Source organism: Penicillium macrosclerotiorum (assembly GCF_028827735.1).
Source record: "Penicillium macrosclerotiorum strain IBT 26536 chromosome Unknown utg000010l_segment0_segment0, whole genome shotgun sequence".
In the NCBI taxonomy this organism is placed as follows: Eukaryota; Fungi; Ascomycota; class Eurotiomycetes; order Eurotiales; family Aspergillaceae; genus Penicillium; species Penicillium macrosclerotiorum.
Window position 1 is genome coordinate 316886 of NW_026643089.1, and position 19212 is coordinate 336097.

At 50.6% G+C, this 19212-nt stretch overlaps 5 protein-coding genes across 5 annotated transcripts; 3 read left to right on the plus strand and 2 right to left on the minus strand.

Moving 5' to 3' along the window:
• Window positions 1-4905: 4905 nt before the first annotated feature.
• On the minus strand, window positions 4906-10000 carry jhd1 ([Histone H3]-lysine-36 demethylase; the record flags this gene model as incomplete). Its single annotated transcript, XM_057081546.1, has 4 exons — window positions 4906-5781; window positions 5838-9160; window positions 9264-9856; window positions 9978-10000. 4 exons carry the CDS (start codon window positions 9998-10000, stop codon window positions 4906-4908), a joined length of 4815 nt encoding a protein of 1604 aa, XP_056928586.1.
• Window positions 10001-10184: 184 nt separating this feature from the next.
• N7462_009833 (putative pre-mRNA branch site protein p14) lies at window positions 10185-10940 on the plus strand (the record flags this gene model as incomplete). The annotated part of the gene is made up of 4 exons (XM_057081547.1): window positions 10185-10216; window positions 10483-10539; window positions 10615-10738; window positions 10854-10940. 4 exons carry the CDS (start codon window positions 10185-10187, stop codon window positions 10938-10940), a joined length of 300 nt encoding a protein of 99 aa, XP_056928587.1.
• A 1234-nt stretch (window positions 10941-12174) lies between these two features.
• On the plus strand, window positions 12175-13351 carry N7462_009834 (STIMATE family protein; the record flags this gene model as incomplete). Its single annotated transcript, XM_057081548.1, has 2 exons — window positions 12175-12630; window positions 12695-13351. 2 exons carry the CDS (start codon window positions 12175-12177, stop codon window positions 13349-13351), a joined length of 1113 nt encoding a protein of 370 aa, XP_056928588.1.
• A 515-nt stretch (window positions 13352-13866) lies between these two features.
• On the plus strand, window positions 13867-15915 carry N7462_009835 (WD40 repeat domain-containing protein; the record flags this gene model as incomplete). The annotated part of the gene is made up of 4 exons (XM_057081549.1): window positions 13867-14202; window positions 14264-14767; window positions 14838-15696; window positions 15764-15915. The coding sequence occupies 4 exons, from the start codon at window positions 13867-13869 to the stop codon at window positions 15913-15915; spliced, it is 1851 nt and encodes a 616-aa protein (XP_056928589.1).
• A 675-nt stretch (window positions 15916-16590) lies between these two features.
• On the minus strand, window positions 16591-18724 carry N7462_009836 (uncharacterized protein; the record flags this gene model as incomplete). The annotated part of the gene is made up of 4 exons (XM_057081550.1): window positions 16591-17028; window positions 17090-18346; window positions 18398-18468; window positions 18703-18724. 4 exons carry the CDS (start codon window positions 18722-18724, stop codon window positions 16591-16593), a joined length of 1788 nt encoding a protein of 595 aa, XP_056928590.1.
• Between the last annotated feature and the right edge of the window lie 488 nt (window positions 18725-19212).

Here is a 19212-nt window from a genome sequence, read left to right on the forward strand (position 1 = left end):
GGTAGCATCGCAATAGATAATTTCTTGTTAGATCCTTACGCACATCACTTTCAGGTGCTCCGTGATTGATTGATCTCTGTGAAGGGAAGGGTAGGGGGAATATATATGCAGGCGAGAACTGCAAAGGCTGGAATGATCTGATGAAGTATAGGACTGCATAGCAACAGAATAGCGATGCAGGCAAGTGGAATTCAATGCCCCTATAGCACTGTGATATCTACTACCGAATTTTTGCGCTTTATATCACTCTTAGCCTACTGTCGCGTACTAACACTAATTATCTTCTCATATCTCATCTGATTAATTTGTATTGAGAATCTATCAAATTGGATCACTCAATATCTTCCTAGAGGCTCTATCAGTGACTATGAGCTTAGTATAACTGATCGTAAGTTAGTCATTACCTCGATCAGGGAGTGGCTTTCGAGCACGGCTTATTGAATAAGAGGTTGGAGAAGATGAAGTAAGGGATATGGAACCGTAAGAGAAGGGGAAACAGAAATCATTCCGTGGGTTAATTTCGCTTAACGAAAACCAGGTTTGCTACCAAATTGTAACATAACACGCTGAATCCGTCAGGAACATGGGTGGTTGGGACGTTTGAAGTTCTGAAACCGGGAGGAAGCGGCAAACTGCTAGTAATCTAGTAACTTCAAGTTAGCTATGTTGGTGGCGATGTGATCATGTGATGACAGTGGAAGTATTTTCGCAGTTACAATAAGCATCAGTTTTTCTAGCAACTCAGAGACCAGTTTGAAACAATGTAGATTGACACAGTTTCTACAAATTCTTTGCAGAAAGGGAAGTGGTCAATCATCACGGAAGCTAAACTGCGGGCGCGCGAGAGGGGAGGGTGGGGCAAGGGGAGACCGTCTCGTTATTGGGGGTTCTGTACCAGTCGCAAGGTTCCCGCCAATAGGGCGCGGGTGGCGGCGGGAACTAGAACACCGGAATTAATATTCAGGATTTGATATTGGCGTTACATGTCTCGAGAATCCGTTCCTGAAGGTAACTGAAACAAGTTTTCATCGGAAACAGGGGGTCCTCGCCCTTGTGGCAACGGGTCAAACTATCTGTTAGCCATAGGCGCTGAGTGGATGAACCACTTCCAGCCACCTCCGGATAGAATCGAATGGGAATGTGCGAACATCTGCACCATGATAAATCCCAGGACTGTTTAGAGAGTAGCAAAGGTCATGGCCTGTTAGCTTGAATAAAATTTTTTAAATACAATTCGCTGGTAAGGGGCTAGGGCATTGGCCCTATCCTTGTTTCTCCTTGTTTGCAGAAATTTATATGGAGAATGAAGTCATCGATGAACCGTGCGAGGCTGGGTCCACCGCCAGGGACATGGAACGTGTCGAATGGACAATATTTTTCCACAGCACGGACTAGAGCTTGCCGGTTTATCATGTTCGTGGCATTTTCTATCTTACTCATTTACTTTTGAAATCAGAAAATACCAAAAACTACGATTTTGGTTAAATCCTTTTGTCTTTGACTACTCCCGAAAACAGACAGTATGGGAATACGTCATATGTGCAGATCCTTATAAAGAGGCTCCTTCACCCAACAGTTTTATAACGAGGATTAATTGCTGCCTTAGCTATCATTAGTCGCCTAAATATATCGTTTGTAAACACATCATCTCGTTGAGTGTGCTTGAAGTCTGGGGCTAGGAAAAGTGTTGTCTGCCGACGACTGTCCCAGCGCTCTGGGCAGCATTCTAACAAACTTCAAGGTATATTTTGGGGCATGGAGATAGTGTTAGTGACCGACAATGATTTAAGAATATTAAACAGAGCCACTACATCCTACACAGCCTACACAACTGAGCTTCCAACGTCAGTCGCTAATTTGAGATTGAAGGGTACTGGCAGGCGACGCGCTTTATCTCTTTTCTCGCGACATTAGTGAAGATTGACCTTGTGGAGTGGCTCTCGCCTGAGGACCTCCGACAGCATCTTGGCTAAATGCACCGATGAATCTAGTCTCCGGTCGATTGTCCATGTACAATAGTATTGTTGCGAAATTTTGATCAGACGGTAAAGATGATTCATATAGAAAATGCAAACCAAATAGCCAGTATGTTCTAGAGCAAAGCCAGTTATATTGACTTCTGGAAAGTTGTTGATGACTGAATGGGGATAGCTAAAATCATGTCTCTCGATGTTCTCTACCCTGAACCTCTTGACACGCTCTTAGATGTTACAGAACCTCTTTTCTAGCGGCCCCAAAGTCAGCTCATACATCAGCAATTATAGAAGAGGGAATATAAATTGCATCTGTTCTGTGACGTGGACCAATGGACCATCAAGACCCCAAGGCTTGCTGATAAAAGTCACATCATGCATGAGAAGTTCATGGACTTGTGTACGCGGAACAGTGACAGTGAAATCATGAATCCTGACGTGCTCAGGAGGGAGCCAATCCTCAGGCGGGGATACGCCGGGTGGAAGCTTCAGATATGCTTCTTCGATTTCCATAATACGAGAGAAAATCGAATGATAGTCTTCTGTCGCATAGAAGGAGTTTCTCGAAGGTAGCCGGTGGAAGATCTCAAGTCCTTTACGTCGAATTGTTGGCCAACGACACCTCCACACCAGTATATGGAGTATGGGAGACGTCCCTATACCTAAATTAAATCCCACTGTGAGGCGAAAAGGGTGAAGCGGATGGTAATTTCTGTTGGAGAGGATCGGCTCGACACGTTGAATCAATTCCTCAAATTCAGCGCGATATATATCCCATTCACACTGGTTTTTGATTCCATTGGATATAACGCGAAACTGAATATTCAGCTTGAGAATAAAGAGATAATCTGCAATTTCTTTATCCTTTGCAGTCCAGGTCTGTCCCTGTCGATTGATTAGGTCGCAGAAATTATGCTCGAATTTCTCAATATTCAGACGAGCACTGTCAGGGAAAGCGAGTGCAACGATGGCCCTACAACTGAATCCATCTCGATCTCGATCCTGATATAGTGCTGTATCTGTGTATACTTCATTGGTCATATCAAAGAGCGTAATCCGAGCTTCATCGAGCGTCTCGAATTGATCTGTCATAATAAGCCTTCCCGAATCGTCAGAAGGATTGAGCAAGAATTTGATACGCCTCCCACTGTCGCCTTTAACGACATGGGTATTGAGTTGGGAGATAAGAGGTCCAATTTGGGTTTCTAAGAACCGCGACTCGAATGACGTATACTTCCGACCCCAAGGCTTCCTCGGCTTGGAGTTTGTTTCCCGCCAGGACTGTAGTAGACTGATGCCGTTTTTAATATGTGCTTCGGCGGTGGCAACATTTCCCCGAATCATCTCAAAAACGACAAAAAGCAAGTTGGCTGTAGCAAATAAAGAAGCCGTGCTATGCCCTGCATCTATCTTATCGATAAACTCACGAATAGACTGATTATATAGTTGTAGCGGGGAATTTGCAGTGTGTTTATCGAAATTAGTCTGACCCATGGACGTTTTTGCGTGTAAAGCGCCTATAGCGGCAATGGCTAAGCGGATAATCGGCTCTGAAAGACTGAGTTGGAAAACACTGCCCTGAAAGAAGGCCTCACAAAAGAAGCCCGACAGGTGCGGTGCGCTTTGCCGAAAAAAAAACTCTATCGCAGGCAACTCCTGTGGGGACCTGACAGCTGGCGCAGGAGCCAATGTTCTATGTAAAGGAACGGTTGCTTTTGACGTCTGATATCTCTGGCAATGTTTTCCCGCTTTTGTACATCTAGATCGCAATCAAAGAGGATTAGTCGGATGAATCTATGCTACCTGGATCCAAACTAGGATTATGACACACTGGGAACATGTCGGCTTGCCCTCATCGCATTTGATACGCCGAGATCTATATCGTGTCAGGACATGAATTCTGAGAATAATCCATATCGGTTTATTGGAGCCTGAGACGTACTTGCAAGTGAGACAACCCGTGCGTACTTTGGGCCGTCTGGCGCGCATCTGCTTGTGTTGAGAATCCGAGGTGTTGGGGCCAGTTGGAGCCTCAAGCGACATCGCGAACTCCAGCTCAAACTTAATTTATTGACGATTCAGTCTTGGGGAGAAGGTAGGGATGTGAGTTGAGACCCGGAGAAACTTTCCAGCAACTCCATTGTTGGAACCCCCTTGCATCGATTTTTGAGCCCTAAAATCGACACTGATAGGAAAGCGGGCTTACAGCTCAGGGTTCCTCAGCTGAGATATCCAGGTACCTCCCACAACAGGTCTGGAATCTTCGGTATGTAAGGCCTTTGAGAAGGAGAAATTGCCACTGACACCTAACCTTTCAGAGATACTAAACTCTGTGTCATACTCTGCTTTGAGCGAAAATGCAAATTATAACCAGTAATCAGTGAGCAATTTAAAGCTGATTAAAGCTTATGAGGTACAGAAAACGCATATGAAGATAACCAAGCATCTAGCTACGATACGTACAAGAAAAGGAAAGTTGAACTATAGCTTCGTTATTGGGTTTGAAACAATTGACAAGAAATGGAATTGAAGATAGAGCAGGTGGAATCATAGAAGCAGACATAGGGAACGAACGTCCAGGAAAGTTGGAAAATGGATTATCAAAACAAAAGAAAATAGAGTCGCAAAGAGACAAGCAAGAGGGGGCCATAGCCAGATCAAAGAAGACCCATGCACGCAGCTGAAAGGATCAAAGAGACAACACACAGACTCCGCCCGCCTAGACTGAAAAAGAACGCCAGCAAAATATGAACTCCGAATCTCCGTGTCCAGTTCCCCAAATGATATCCCGAGCAACCCATGACATCGAGAAAGAACGAACAGAAAAAAAAGAAGAAAAATAACCATAATCAAAGAAGTAAAGTAATCTCCACGTTTCAGTCATGGCCGCTTGGCCTGTTTCTTAGCTTGGAAACATTATTGGACGACCGTTTTAGCCTCGTCGTCTTCGCAATCCGAACTCCTCTTCTTGAAGCTCACGGATCAATCGAAGACTCTCGGCATCGGTGTCATTTTCTACACGGGGCTTCGCATACTTGCTATGCTGGTGAGGGGACAATGAAGTAGTGGCGTGGCGATCAAAGGTCCGCTCAACCATTGGCGAGCTTTTCTTGGCGTGTGAGGATGAAGGGCGGGAAGAGGGTTTCTTGGTCGATGGTGGCAGACCAGGGGTGGTCTTGCGGAAGGTGGAAGTTGATACTTTCACCGCTGGTTTAGACGCCCGCGCAGCAATGGTCGCTTCTGGCACAAACCGTTCGACATGTCGAGGTTGCCGAGATGAGTGACGGGAGCTGGAGTTGGGCGTGTGCAGCGCCATGGACCCTTCGCCTTCGACAGACACCAATGTCTCACCATCCTGCATGGCGTCCATCTCGTCGGCCAGCGACGTAGGTGGAGACACGAGAGACGTGGTCGGTTTCGAGGAAACGGACATCGATTTCGCATCCTTGGTCTCAATCACATCAGCATGAAAGACAAGAGGAGATGCATATAAGGCTTGACCAACGGTCACTTCGCCCTCATTAAGAGGCTGCAGTTTAGCCTGGCCTGCGGCACTATAATGAACAGCTTCAGAATCATAGGCAGTGTCCGGTATGTGTTGGGGAATAGCCATCGATGAGATGCTTTCGAAGTTAATGGGATGGGCAACTGGAGAAGTGCTCTCCTGCTTTGTTTTCTTTACTGCTGCAGGCGTGCTTTCATCCTCTTGAGGTCGAGGTCGCTTTGCCGAAGCAGTCCCACGAGGCTTCGATCGCTCTTGGGCTTTGATCGGGTCTACCCTGCCGTACTCATCATGGATGCAGCGACGCTGTTTGCTTCACGTTAGCTGACGGGAATAAAGGAGCCAAGAAGGATACTACCAACCTTGCTTTTGCGACAGTCGTCACAAGCCTTGCTCCGCCCTTTCTTCCCGCTATGAGTGCCATCCGGGCTCACATCATTCAGCCTGTTCGCAGCCACGGTTGAGGCCCCCATTGCAACAGAATGGAGTTTTGCCGGGCCGTCAAAGTGTTCCAGGCCAACCACTCCATTGCTTTGAAAACCAGCCTGGGTAGCAATTGCTGCCAAAGAATTTAAGGCGGAAACAGCGTCTTGAGCTAAAGATGAGGGGGTGCTGAGACCCGACGTTGACCCGAATCCATTCACAGCCATCTGCCTACCAAGCATGAGGTCGCTTGGTTCATCCTTGTGTCGACATCTAATGCGTCGTCGACGGCAGGCATCACACGCGACGCGCTTTGGCCCTAGGCCTGAACCGCGTTGGGAAGGTCGTGGCTTGGGAGTTGAAGCCTCCCGGGCGACAAATTCTGGTAAGAACGCAGCTGGCACAGGTGTTGTGCTTTCCGAAAGGGTGTAGGTTGCGCTGCTGACTTGGGGCAGCGGGGTTGTCATGGGTTCGTGAGAAGGCCGTTGGACTGCTTGTCTCTCAGCATATGTACGTTGACTATCCACATTGCGATCGGAACGCCGACTAGGTCGACCGGCGGGTCTTTTTTCAGCGAGAGACACCTTCGGATTGCTTTCGATAACACCGGGATGAGTCCACTGAGGAGCTCGCTCATTACCACGCTTCCAAGCCACCCAAAGTCCAAATTTGCGAATCATGTCCACAGGGTCTCCAATCCCCTTAGGAATGGAGCGCCTGACGGCATTTCGGACCTCCATGGTGATGCCATCAACGCTGTAGGAAGAGGCTATGAGTGCTGTTCGCAGGAGGTATTTTGTCAATTCTGGCAGGCCCTCCAGCTCAGCCTGAGAATAGAAGCGAGCGTTGAAATAAGGTGACCCAGACTCTTCATGATTGGCGCGTTGACCGAAATCATAGTAGATGGGATAATGCCGGTGAAATCGATAATTTTCGTCTTGCGCAAAGGCCTCCAGAACATTCTGCGGGATAGGATCATCTTCCAGATACCGCAAAGCGGTATACCACTGGATCTTTTGAAAAAAAGGGTATCGGAATTTCTTCGGGACCTTGGTGTCCTTCTCAATGTTGAGCACCTTGATCTGCATACCATAATTCAGACGCGTGAGGAAATTTCCACCGATGACAAGGCTATTTTCCGGAGTCCAGACCGCATGAATCCAGCCGGACGGGATCAACATAGTGTCGCCCTCTGACAGATCCACTCGATAGCACTCTTTGGTCTGATTTCCGAGAAAGATAGAATCCTGAGCAGGAGAATTGCACCACTCTTCGTACTTCTTCAGGTGCTTGTCTTTAGGAGGAATGAAAAAGAACGTCTTCTTGCCTTTGAGGATGTGATAGTACACTGAAGATCCACCAAAGTCAATGTGGAAGTCAGTGTAACAGTCAGCGACTGACATCAGACAATAAAATTGAACTTTGGGGAAGTCGCCAGCAGCCTTGAGTTCTTCTGGCCAGACAGCATCTTGTAAATCCAGATCGCGTACGATCTTAGGCCGTTTGATGAGCCTGCCGAGACGGCTTTGCGACACCTCCAAGCTGATGACATTTCGAACGGGTTTATGAGGCTCATTGCTTTCATAGTAGTCGGCCCATTTGTGCATATTCCATCTTTTTTCTTCTCCTTGTTGTGACTTGACATCAATAACCTCGACTCGCTCTTCAGGACCGTAGAGTTCAGCCACGGCTCGAACAGTGAGTCCTTGCGGGATTACCATATCTAGCTCATCCTGACCATAGTCGATTGTTTCCTCGACTTGGGTCTCCTGTTCGGGGAGATGATCGAGTAGATCGTCGAACATTTCTTGAGAGCAAGCCTCCTGCACAAGGGTCTCAAACTCTTGGTCTAGTTCCGCGACAGGTTCACGCGTATTCCAGCACGCAGGAATGACGACAGGCTCTGTCCATCCATTACCACGTTCAAAGTATTCGGCCGTGACCAACTCCGGTTTCATTCGAGGAAAGTTTTCAGGAAGGAAACGAATTTTGCCTTGGCGGATAGGCTCAAGATAGTGGTGCTCCAAAGAATCGCTAGCAGCCTTGACAAGGCCCTGATTAAGACCCGCATAGTCGATTGCCGTACGAGCTCGTGAGGATTTTCTCACAAACGTGGTCTGTCCATGAATGGGCCGGCATTCACGACAGATAAACTTGTCGACGGTGCGAACCTCTCGGTCATTTTTGAAGCCAGCACACAGAATGTGGAACCAGCGTTTGCACCCATCGCAACCGATCCATGTATCTTCGTCTTGCTGTTCCTCTGATTCGACCGGGATTCGTACCAAGTGGCATGCGGCACAGCTAGCTTGATTCGAATCCTTGTCCTCCTCTTCAACCTTGGGTGTCACATCCATCGTTTTGCGGAGGCTGTGAGGATCTTGCGTACCGGCAAATCGATGTTCTCCATACCCGGCATAGCGAGACACGTCTGCTGAGTTGCTTTCTTCACGGTCCTCCTCCCACACAATGGAAGACAAGGTACCGGAACTGGTAGTTGGCCGCACACCGCGGATCACAGGACGCGACATAAACGCTGATCCGTCGGATCGCGACCTCATGCGCGATGGTGGAATACTGTCTTCGGGAAAATAGACAGGCTTTGTATCCTCCGGTCCAGTATAGTCTCCGAAGGCGAAGCCAACTCGGTGATGTCTCTGCGGCTCTCCACCATAATGGTGGTGGTAGGACTCGTCAATGCTGACTCGTTTCGCATGGCCGTTGGGATGGAAGTTTGTGGGCCGGGCAAGATTGAGCAGAAGTTCTGCATCGGTCGTCATGCTGTCCAGGAAATTCAAGTGAGTGTTGTTATCCGGTGGTATTCCCCGGGAGGGATATGGTGATGGGTCTCGGTCAGATCGGGGGCGTTTCGCGGGGCGTTCGGATGTGGGTGATTCTGGAGGAAATAAGGGAACAGTCGATCGAGGATTTGGGGAGGGAGGTTGGTGTGGAAGCGGCGTGAAGGTTGGGCTCGTGGCGAGAGCAATCGTCGCGAGTGTGTCGATAGTCGAGTTTGACCGGCCATGGCCCGACCGGTGTTGTGAACCACCGTCTGAAGCATTTCGATTTTGATTTGTCGGGCGCGGATCACGATCGAGGCTGGTGGCTCGGTATAGACCACGCTCGGCCCATGAAGCTCTAAATTCTGCAGTGGAGGGTGTGATGGGTTCAACGGCGCGTCGCGGGGGGACGGAGTGCGGTATTGCGGGGGACGTTCGCCCAGAGGGGTTAAGAAAGACGCGGCGCTCATCATTTTGGGCAACTCAGATGAGCGTCAGGCCCAGGAGGATGTCTGGAAGAGGGTCGGAGTTGCGAGGCTATGCGCTTGCGGCAGGTGGGTGCAAAGCGGGGATGTTGGACCACACGGACTAGCGAGAGGCCGTCGCAGAGGAAAGAGGTGTCATTCCTGGCAGGAGGACATGCGGATAGGAAGGCCGCGAGATGAACGAAGATGCTTGATGGACGATTGAGCGCAGGAACGGTGGTCGACGGGGAGGGCGAATTGCGCGAAGCGCTGGTGTTGAGGGGGGTTTTGAGGCGAGGCGGCGGGTGGACAAAGGCGCCGAGAGTCGCGCCGCAGCCCGCGGGCGGGAAGAAAGTCGATTTGGATGCAATCCAGTCAGCAGGAGTCGAGTCCTGCGAACTGGATGACGAACTGGGGGTATGCGAATGGATGGAGCGCTTCGGAGGTGGAAGGGGGGAGGGAGGAGAGGAGGAACGTAGACGAAGGAGGGTTGTTCGAGAGTTAAGTTCGCACGGTATGTACGCGGGACAGCTTTGCGGTCGACGAAAGTGCGTGGGCGCCGTAGAGCCTCGCTTGATCAATATCGGTCCCAGTGCGTTTTCAACGAGAGCACAAGCAGTCCGCGGGCGATTGGTGGAGGAGAAGAAGAGAAGAAGAGAAGGGCCGTGGACGGACTTCCGAGCTTCGAGTTGCGACGAGAGCGTCTTCGCCGAGCTGTGTCGCTGATACAATCTGTTACAAATGGATACAACGATACCCAGCAGCTGCGGTGAGAGGGGGCCTCGTGCACGTGCAGAATGATGTTTGGTATGGTCATGGCAGGCAGCCGGCTTACCTCAGTCTTGCAGCCTCAGGCATAAAGAAGATGCGCTAACCCCAAAAAAGCCTGCCAAGCCCACCTCGTGCTTCGTTCTGCGTGTCTTGCACCTTCATCTTGCGACAGTCCTCTTCTTGAAATCTTCAACTGCCTTCGATACCCTGGGTATCTCGCTCTTCATTTAATTTCAGATCATCCTCCTTCCCGACTTCATTTGTTCTAAGAATGAGTAGGAAGCCCTCTTCCGAAGATAATCGGTATGTGCCTGGTTTCTTTTCTTTTGCCCCTCCCCGGCTCCGATGGCCGTCCTCGCCCTGGCCAGCCCCAGAGGTCCATAAACCCTGAGTGCAAGATGAAACCCATCCGTACTGACACAGACTGCTTTTTCTCAGGATTCTCTTCGTAAAGAACCTCAGGTGCGCATCTCCGGTCACCCGCAGTTCCGCAGTTCATCGATCCCCATCCCGTCCCGGCAGTCGACCATCTGTGATGCAAGATCCGATTACTGACTTGCTTTTTCCAGCTACAACGTAACGCCAGAACAATTGTTTGAACTGTTCGGGAAATTCGGGCCTATTCGGTAAGGCGTCGCCAGTCTGATCGTTCGATCTCTAAGACGTTTCCCTGACTAACCTACCCCGTTTTTTTCTTCCAGCCAAATTCGTCAGGGCATCGCCAACGAGACCAAGGGTACGGCATACGTGGTCTATGATGACGTACACGATGCCAAGCAGGCTATGGACAAGCTCAATGGGTTCAACTTTCAAAGTAGATACTTGGTCGGTATGTACAACCGTGGGGCGTTGAAATTCCTGCGCGGACCATAAACGAAGGGAATCAAGACGTGGATCTGGTCGCTAACGGGTGTCTTTTGGGTTAGTCTTGATCCATCAGCCCGAGAAGATGGTTCGCTCTAGAGAAGATCTTGAAGAGAGACAGCAAAATCTGGAACGACTGAAAGAACAACACGGGATAGAATGATGTGACGACCTTTCGACTGTATGATGCCCTCTGCTAGCATTTAGCTGCGCATGGTGTTGCGACGGCTCTCCTGTTATATCAATTCTGGTTTGGTTTGAGGGGTTTCTGGCGTTTTTTTTTTTTTCCCTCGGGGTTTTTTGATTCTGATCTACGACTCTTTCGGATGGGCGATGGGTGGTTCGATGGGTTTGCCCCGGCTATCGTACCGAGGGTCTCTCGCAGACAGCATGCGCTTGGCGAGGTTTTGTTTATCTTCTTTGTCTATCCTATTATTTACACCTTTGATGGTGATCAATCTGAAATCCCCCAACTTTGCTCGGCACTCCTTGACCTACACGGTAGCTGGAATTCGCTTTCTGCTCTCTCCTCATGAAATTCTTCCTCTTTCTTTTCTACCAATAGCTTTAACCTCTCAGGGCAGCTTCGACAAACACCTTTAGCTTTCATATCATGAACGGAGTATTAGACTCTGGAATGAACCAAGGAACTACGGTTTGCATGTAGGTGTCTGTTAGGGAGGTCAAAACTACATGCTATATATCTTCTTTGTATGGGGAATATGAAGTCATATAGTACCGATCCATATTATGAAAAGAGAAATCTCGCAATTAGTTCTCTTTGAGGCTTTTTTAGCCCAAAAAAATGGAAGTCCTGTGTCCGTCACCGTCGATGACTAATGTGGCCAGAACGAAACAATCAGGGTCCAAGCGGTAAGGCTGACTGCGTCATGGAAGAACAGGTGCCCACCCTTGGCGGACATGATCCTGGTGATTGGCGGGGAGCCCAGTAACATGAAGCTTGCGAATGTTGAGGCTCAGAAGAGCCCTTGATTCCAGACATCATCATCCAGGATCTTGAATTCCGCCCGAAATAGCACGCTTGTTGGCGCCGATTTGCCGGGGCCAGAAAGGCTTGGCTCGTCGATCCCGTTGCGGGGGCGGACACCGCCTTCCACTGTAACCTCAACAACCTTGCCAACGTTGCGGCACTTTACCTCATCCTTCCCCGTCGATTCTAGTCAGATTCCGAATTTCTATTCTTCTGGAATTTTCGCTGCCTGCAAAATACGCAATCTGTCGAATGTGCGGCGTATGATGAGCCGGCACGGCACTCGATAAGCCCGCTGGCCTAGCTCCACGTTACACAGCCACCTCGTATCCTAGCGCCGACCTCTTCTCGTCTTCTCAAACCAGCCAGACGTCTGTTACGAGACACTATCACTGAATGCTCTAAAATGGAGGCTGCGACTGCCATTTCCTTGGCCGCATCGACAGCATCGGCGCTGATTTCCGCCGCTTCAACGCCCAGCTTGACCATCGGTGTGGACCCATCCGCATCACCTTCACAGACTCACATGCTGTTCTATCACGGCGCTACCCCACCCGGATCGGGACACAATCCAGACGAAGACAATAATGGAGAATGCAAACTTCTTGGACCCTTCTCCCTTCTCGTCCAGGTAGCCCTCGGTGCGCTGGCGCTTCTATCCTTGGTCTATAAACGGTGGAGAGAACGACCGCAGCGTCCTCTGAAAGTGTGGGCCTTTGATGTTTCCAAACAAGTTTTTGGCTCAGCGATGCTACATCTACTTAATCTTCTGATGTCTATGTTCTCCGCTGGTCAGTTGGAGATCCGGAAACAATATAGGCCCAACCCGTGCTCTTTCTACCTGTTGAATCTGGGGATTGACGTAAGGCGCCTCTTGCTTCTTATGTATTCCGGAACATTGAGCTCCTGCTAATTATCCAGCTTAGACAACCCTGGGCATTCCGATCCTCATCTTGATCCTTCGTGTTCTCAATCGCGTTGCCAGCTACACACCTCTTGCATCTCCCCCGGAATCGATCGAGTCTGGCAACTATGGTCATCCGCCGCGAGCCACATGGTGGTTCAAACAGTCCATCATCTACTTTATGGGCCTGCTGGGCATGAAGGTATGTGTCTTCTTCTTGATCACGCTCCTCCCCTTTATCGTCAAGGTCGGCGACTGGGCTTTGCGCTGGACAGAAGGGAACACTGCCATCCAGATCGCTTTCGTGATGCTCTTATTCCCAGTGATCATGAATGCTATCCAATATTATATCATCGATCATTTCATCAAAAAGCCTCTCTCCTACGATCTTTACACCGCAGATGGCACTATTGATGATGGGGATGACGATGTTCACCGGCGAGAAGCTCTTCTATCTGGCCTGGATGAGGCCTACTCGTCTGACCCGGATGAGGAAGTGCCTGGCAAATCATCCATCACTGCTTCACAACCAAAGGCCACTGCGAATGCACTGCAGGAATCAGAAGGTCAACTCACAGATAATCATTCTCCTGTGCCACCCTACGAATCCCTAAGCTCTGGCAGCAGTCACATCGAGCAAGAAAGGAAATTGAACACTACTCCGGGAACGCATACGTAGTTAAGTTTTTTTGTTTTCGCGATAAATCATGGTGTCGGGGACTTTTCTGTTTTATTCTCCTTCACTGGGTCTTTTTCTTAACGAGCGTCAACGTGTACACGAATATATGTTTTTGCCAATTGTGGATGTTCTCTAGGTTATTGTCTTAATTTACTAGCTGGGTTATAAACCATGACCTCTTCTTTTCTGGAGTCCTGTAATAATTGTTGAGCGTTCAAGTCATCCAGGCTCTCCCAGTTGCAAAGCGCACCCAAAAACATTTATGACAAGCCCGGCTTACCATAATGCACGAGACCCGCCCAGATAAATTAACCATCCGACTTTGTAGCCTGAGGCACCACGGTTATTTATTTCCGCCTTTCTCACCGCCATAATCTGCCGGCAACGCAAAAATCAACGCGAAAAATATTCTGATCCCGCCGAAGCAAGCTCTGGAACGCCGGTCGCTGCGGAAGTCTATTCTGCGCAGGAAGTTACTTTAATCCCTTTTGATAATACGGGCTGGACATATCACAATGCCGAACGTCGGGCTAAAGACAAAAACCAAGCGGACGGCCGCTCGGTCTCCGTTCGAGGCCACAACCATGCATCCCCGTCCCGCCGATGAAGATATTGAGATGGACGACGAAACAAGCTCAGATGAGGACGATGTTCTTGAGAAGGATGAGGCTGAGGAGAAGCTGGAGCGTCTTCTTTTTGGTGATGATGAGGGCTTCATGAATGCATTGAGAAACCAGCAGGAGCGAGCCAATGCTATGCAGCTCGCCTTACACAGCGATGCGGAGAACGGAAGCGCTGAGGAGGAGGACGACGATGAAGATGGTGGCATGGGTTCCATGGCTGATGAAGACGTATGAATTCCTCTCTTGTTTGCTGGAGGACACTCAGCTAATAACTTCTGGTTATCGATAGCTCTTTTTCCTCGACTCAGGCGCACCGGCTTCCACAGATATCATCCCCTCCCCAGAGACCCCGTCTGACGAAGAAGACGACCGAGAGGCCTTGCCCGCCATCTGGCATGACAGCGATGATGAGCGCCTTGCAGTCTCGCTCGCTGGCCAAGCCAAGCTGCGCAAACTGCGCAACACAGAGTCAGAAGATATCGTCAGCGGCACAGAATATGTTCGGCGACTTCGCCGGCAGTTCCAGCGCCTACACCCAACTCCCGAGTGGGCGAATCCGGAGGTTGCGAAGCGCCGCAAGACCAATTCCGATGACTCGGATGCGGACAGCGATGAGGTCATGGATTCAGACGACGAGAATGAGCAATTGTCCATGCAGCCTTTAGCAAAGCTGCTTCAGAATACTACCGACTTGACCCGCGTTGAAGACAATACTCAACCAGGCAAGAAGCGCAAGCTGCGTCAGGAGGTGCTCGACATTGCGCGGTTGAAGGATGTCGGAAAGGACCAACCGGTAAGAGCCATGATCTTGATTCACACGATACATTGCAAAGGCGGCTATCAAGCTAACATTCACGATTTAGTCCTCTGTTGACTCTCTCATGTTCCACCCTCACTACCCACTTCTGCTCTCCTCAGGGCCCGCCTCAACCCTCTTCATGCATCACATCTCTCCCTCCGCCCCAGCCCCGAACCCCCTCTTGACCTCTCTGCACATCAAGCGCACCCCCATCCACACATCCGCCTTTGCCCCGCCAACAGGGAACAAGATTTTTGCTGCTGGTCGCCGGCGTTACTTCCACATCTGGGATCTGGATACCGGCAAGGTGGATAAGGTCAATGGCACCGCAGACCGCAAGGAAGAGCAGAAAACCATGGAGCGCTTCAAGCTCTCCCCTTGCGGCCGATACGTTGGCCTTGTAGGCACCGCACGGAAGGGCGGCGGCCTGATCAACGTGTTGGATGCCGGCACCGCGCAGTGGATCGCACAGGTGCGCGTTGACGGTCGCGGTGGCGTCGCTGACTTCGCCTGGTGGTCTGACGGCCAGGGAATGACGGTTGCCAGCAAAAATGGCGAGGTCTCTGAGTGGGATGGCAAGCAGCGCCGCATCATTGCGCGCTGGCTCGACGCAGGCGCTGTCGGCACGACCGTCCTCAGCCTCGGCGGCCGCTCCGGCCGCACCCAGCTTGGTGGCGACCGCTGGGTCGCAATTGGCAGTTCCAGCGGTATCGTCAATATCTACGACCGCCGTGAATGGGCGGCAGCCTCGGTGGATAAGTCTACTGCCGATAAGAATGGCGTCCAGGCTGGAATCCCTCGAAGCCCGACCCCAACCCGCGTGCTGGACCAGCTCACTACCCCAACCAGTCATCTGGTCTTTGCGCCGGACGGACAGATGCTGGTTATGGCGAGCCGATGGAAGCGCGATGCCTTGCGAATCGGTATGTGGCTTGCCCTCATTAACTTTTGTATGTGTTTGGATGAATTTTACTAACTCGATGCTAATAGTTCACCTCCCGTCCTGCACTGTCTACCGTAACTGGCCTACCTCGAACACTCCACTAGGACGCATCACATCCGTGGCTATCTCGCCTAACTCTGAGCAGTTGGCTGTGGCCAATGAACAGGGCCGTATTCGCCTGTTCGAGATCCGTGGATAGCTGCTATCCCCATGAGAGCTGGTGCTAATTTTCAATAATGTCGTCTAGAATCGATGCTGATGTCGATTATCTATGTTTATATATTGGCGGTCTTGATTAGCATGCTTCAAACAAGTAGTTGAGGAAGCGCTCTGGTGTATAGCATTGCCCATGATTATGCTCCTATGTATATCCAATAAAAGCATTCAAGAGATACAAGCATCCTTTTAAGGTTTAATTCTATAGGAGAGTGATTTGTTAGTCTAGTTTATTGTATTTGTATGCTGTCATCTTTGGAGATTGGGGAGATGAAGGAAGTCTAGGGGTCCAAAGCTAAACCGCAATGCGGGCCAAATATCAAATCAAAAGAACAAAACCTGCGCCAAACGGCCAAAATCATTGAATATCAAGCGAAAAACGATCGCTAAGTCAAGGAATGTCGAGGTCGTAGTTTCATGCCGTCTTTGGGATCGGCTAGCAAATGAACGCTTTCATCAAGCACCGGAGTAACTCTATAGTGCGGGGAATTGGAATCAAAATGCGAAAATCTCAAAAGCAAGAGGAGAGGGTATATATCGACTCAAAAAGCAAAAAAAGGGTATAAGTAGAAGGGGCTTTTCAATTCCCCTCTATGGTCAGCAACGGTCCATGTATAGAAAATGGTCAATCAGATTTGAGGAAGTGGGTAGGAGAAAATCATATCCCAGAATCTGCCACAGACCACCAGGGAGCTCGCTCAGCCTCTCCAATGTAATCCTTGATTACACAGGCAGAGCGATCAGGGCCTTGGCAGACCTTGTGGCGGTTGAGATGCTTGAACCGCGGTCCAATAGGGCCATTGACATAGTGATATTGGCCGGCGAAGCGGTATTGACGCGAATCACCAAGGGGATAAAATTTGTCGCCCCAATGGCCTTTAAAATAAAACCACTCTGTGGGAGCCAGGGGGGTAAAGGTGGAGGCACGTAGATCATCGGTATCGAAATCGTATCTGTACGCCTTGGAATTGAGCAGAGGGTCCCACAATGGGCCGCGATCGGTAACGTCGTGCAGGAGACCCCAGGGCAGAACATATTCATGGACTCCGGCATGGGCGTACATAGCATGACTGCCTTCAGCAGAGTATATGACCGGCTTATAGGATATCAGAATTGGTATACCGTTGAATGGTAAACAAGATAGACTGTAGACTCACCCGCTGACCGATCTTTTCCACAGACTCGTACTGATAGGCCTCGCCGCCGGAATGGGCACTGAAGAACAATGCCTTTGGCTGGCCATGATGGAATCGCACGAGACAATGCTCCCAGTCTCCAACATGGTTACCAAAGCGCACGTTAACAACAGTGTTGCCTAGGTTGAAGCTATAGAAGTAGAACCAAAAGGCATCCACCACGCCGTTACCTTTGTCCATCACCAGCAAAATTGCCGGCGCATCGCTTCTGCCCCCGATGCCTCTAGCGGAAGCGCCCTTGAAAGGTTGTTGAATTTCGTGACCGCCATAGCGCTTCCGTAGCTCCTGTCGAAACCGTTGGGAACCTTGTTTGGATTCTCGGGCGAGCGCATCTTTCTCCATGCGTTCTCTGTCTTCCTCGGTGTACTGCCGCAAGTCGTCCCACTCGGCGCGGGCCCCCTCGCTATCATCGTGAATCTGGCTATCCACTCGGCCATCCCCCTCCGCCCATGATTCTTTCGTTGACTCTTCATCCCCGTTGCCTGGCTTTGGAATGTTCTTCTCTCCCTCCAACCAGGGTGGACGGCTGGTGGGGTCCTCGTCACTGGTCAGGAACACATGCCGCCCGCCTTCCCACTGATTGAGATCGTTCAAGTCCTCCAAGGTCGGATGATCCCATTGAGCCTGGATGGGAGTGTAATTGAGCGTGGGGGTGGTGTGCCACAAATGCTCCGCGATGTCGCCGGGCCAAAATTGCTCGCCAGAATAGAGGTGGACGAGTGGGGCATAGTCGAAGACATAGTCGGGGATCTCCCGCCGAGCCCGCTCGTCAGCATCCCACTCGGTCTGGTTGCTGGCCCCGCTCACCCAGAACGACCGCCATGGCAACGACTCCGGGTCAGCATCCGTGTTTTCAGACCATTTGGACGGATCGCGATGGCCGAAATGGCTACCGACCATTTCAAAATGCGCGACACCACAGATGCCGAGCCATCGGCAAGATTTGCGGTCAAGCCAGGAGCGCGAAGACGCCAACCATGTTGGCTCGTCTCGGTCTTCCTCATACCAGACCCAGGCCGAGGGCTTGAGGGTCCGGGCTAGGCTATTGACCGAGACATAGATGATCAGGGACGAGAGGGCCGCAATGGTCGCTTTGGCCTTGCGAGTCATCTGCTCCAGGATATTCCCGTAAACCGCCAATGCAGAGGCGCCCGAATCAATAGGATGCGCCTGAGCAGCCAGCGCAGACTCTGGGAGTCCAGTCGAAGCTGAAGAGTCCTGATCGATGCAATCATGCGTAGCGGAGTCACCTATGGTTGACGGGCATACCGTAGAGGAGTCTAAAGTGGGCCGGGAAGCAATGAGAGAAGCAAACAGGGCGCATAGCAGGAGGGGAAGGACTAAATAAACAGAGTCAGTTTTGCCTTGACCGGGCCTTCCGATCCCAGCCCACATTTTTTCCCGTGAGCAGTAAAAAAGAGAAAAAAGTCAAATGGGGAAGATTTCGAGCAAGTCAACGCAGGCGCCCGGGAACGTGCGGAAATGCATGGCAGTCAGAGCCAAGCCGGATGCGATCGCCATATGGCCCGAAAGTCCTGCATGGGAAGCTAAGAGCGGAAGACTCGGATACTTACGAACACATGATGCCCGGGCCATGGTCTCTCGGGGGTTTTGGTCGAGTCACTTGGGGAAAGAATGGGAGAGGAGAAGTGATGGAACGGATGAGGGGAGGGGGGGGTTTGGTTCAAGTTTCCATAAGGCTGACTCGCGGGCGCCTAAGACGGCCCCTAAGTGATAGTAAGGGTTTTGGGGTCTGGGGAGCCGACCGGGATCGCGCCATCGTCAATCGGATACTCCGAGACTTTTCTGCGACTAGTAGACTAGTCCGGTCGCATCATTACGAAGCCAAATTGGCTCTAATTATCCATCTCGTCGCCTCTTTTCCAGTTTTCCAGTTTCAAAAACATCTTCATTTCGGGTGTCCCTCGTATGCATGTACCTCCACCAAAACAAAACCTACCAAAATGCCAAGTCTTCACCGCTTGCGGCACGGCTGACTCAGTCGATCTATCTTATCGGCACGAATCATCGCGACCCCCACTCCCCCAAAACCCTTGTCAATCATAAACAGACCCCCTCCATCC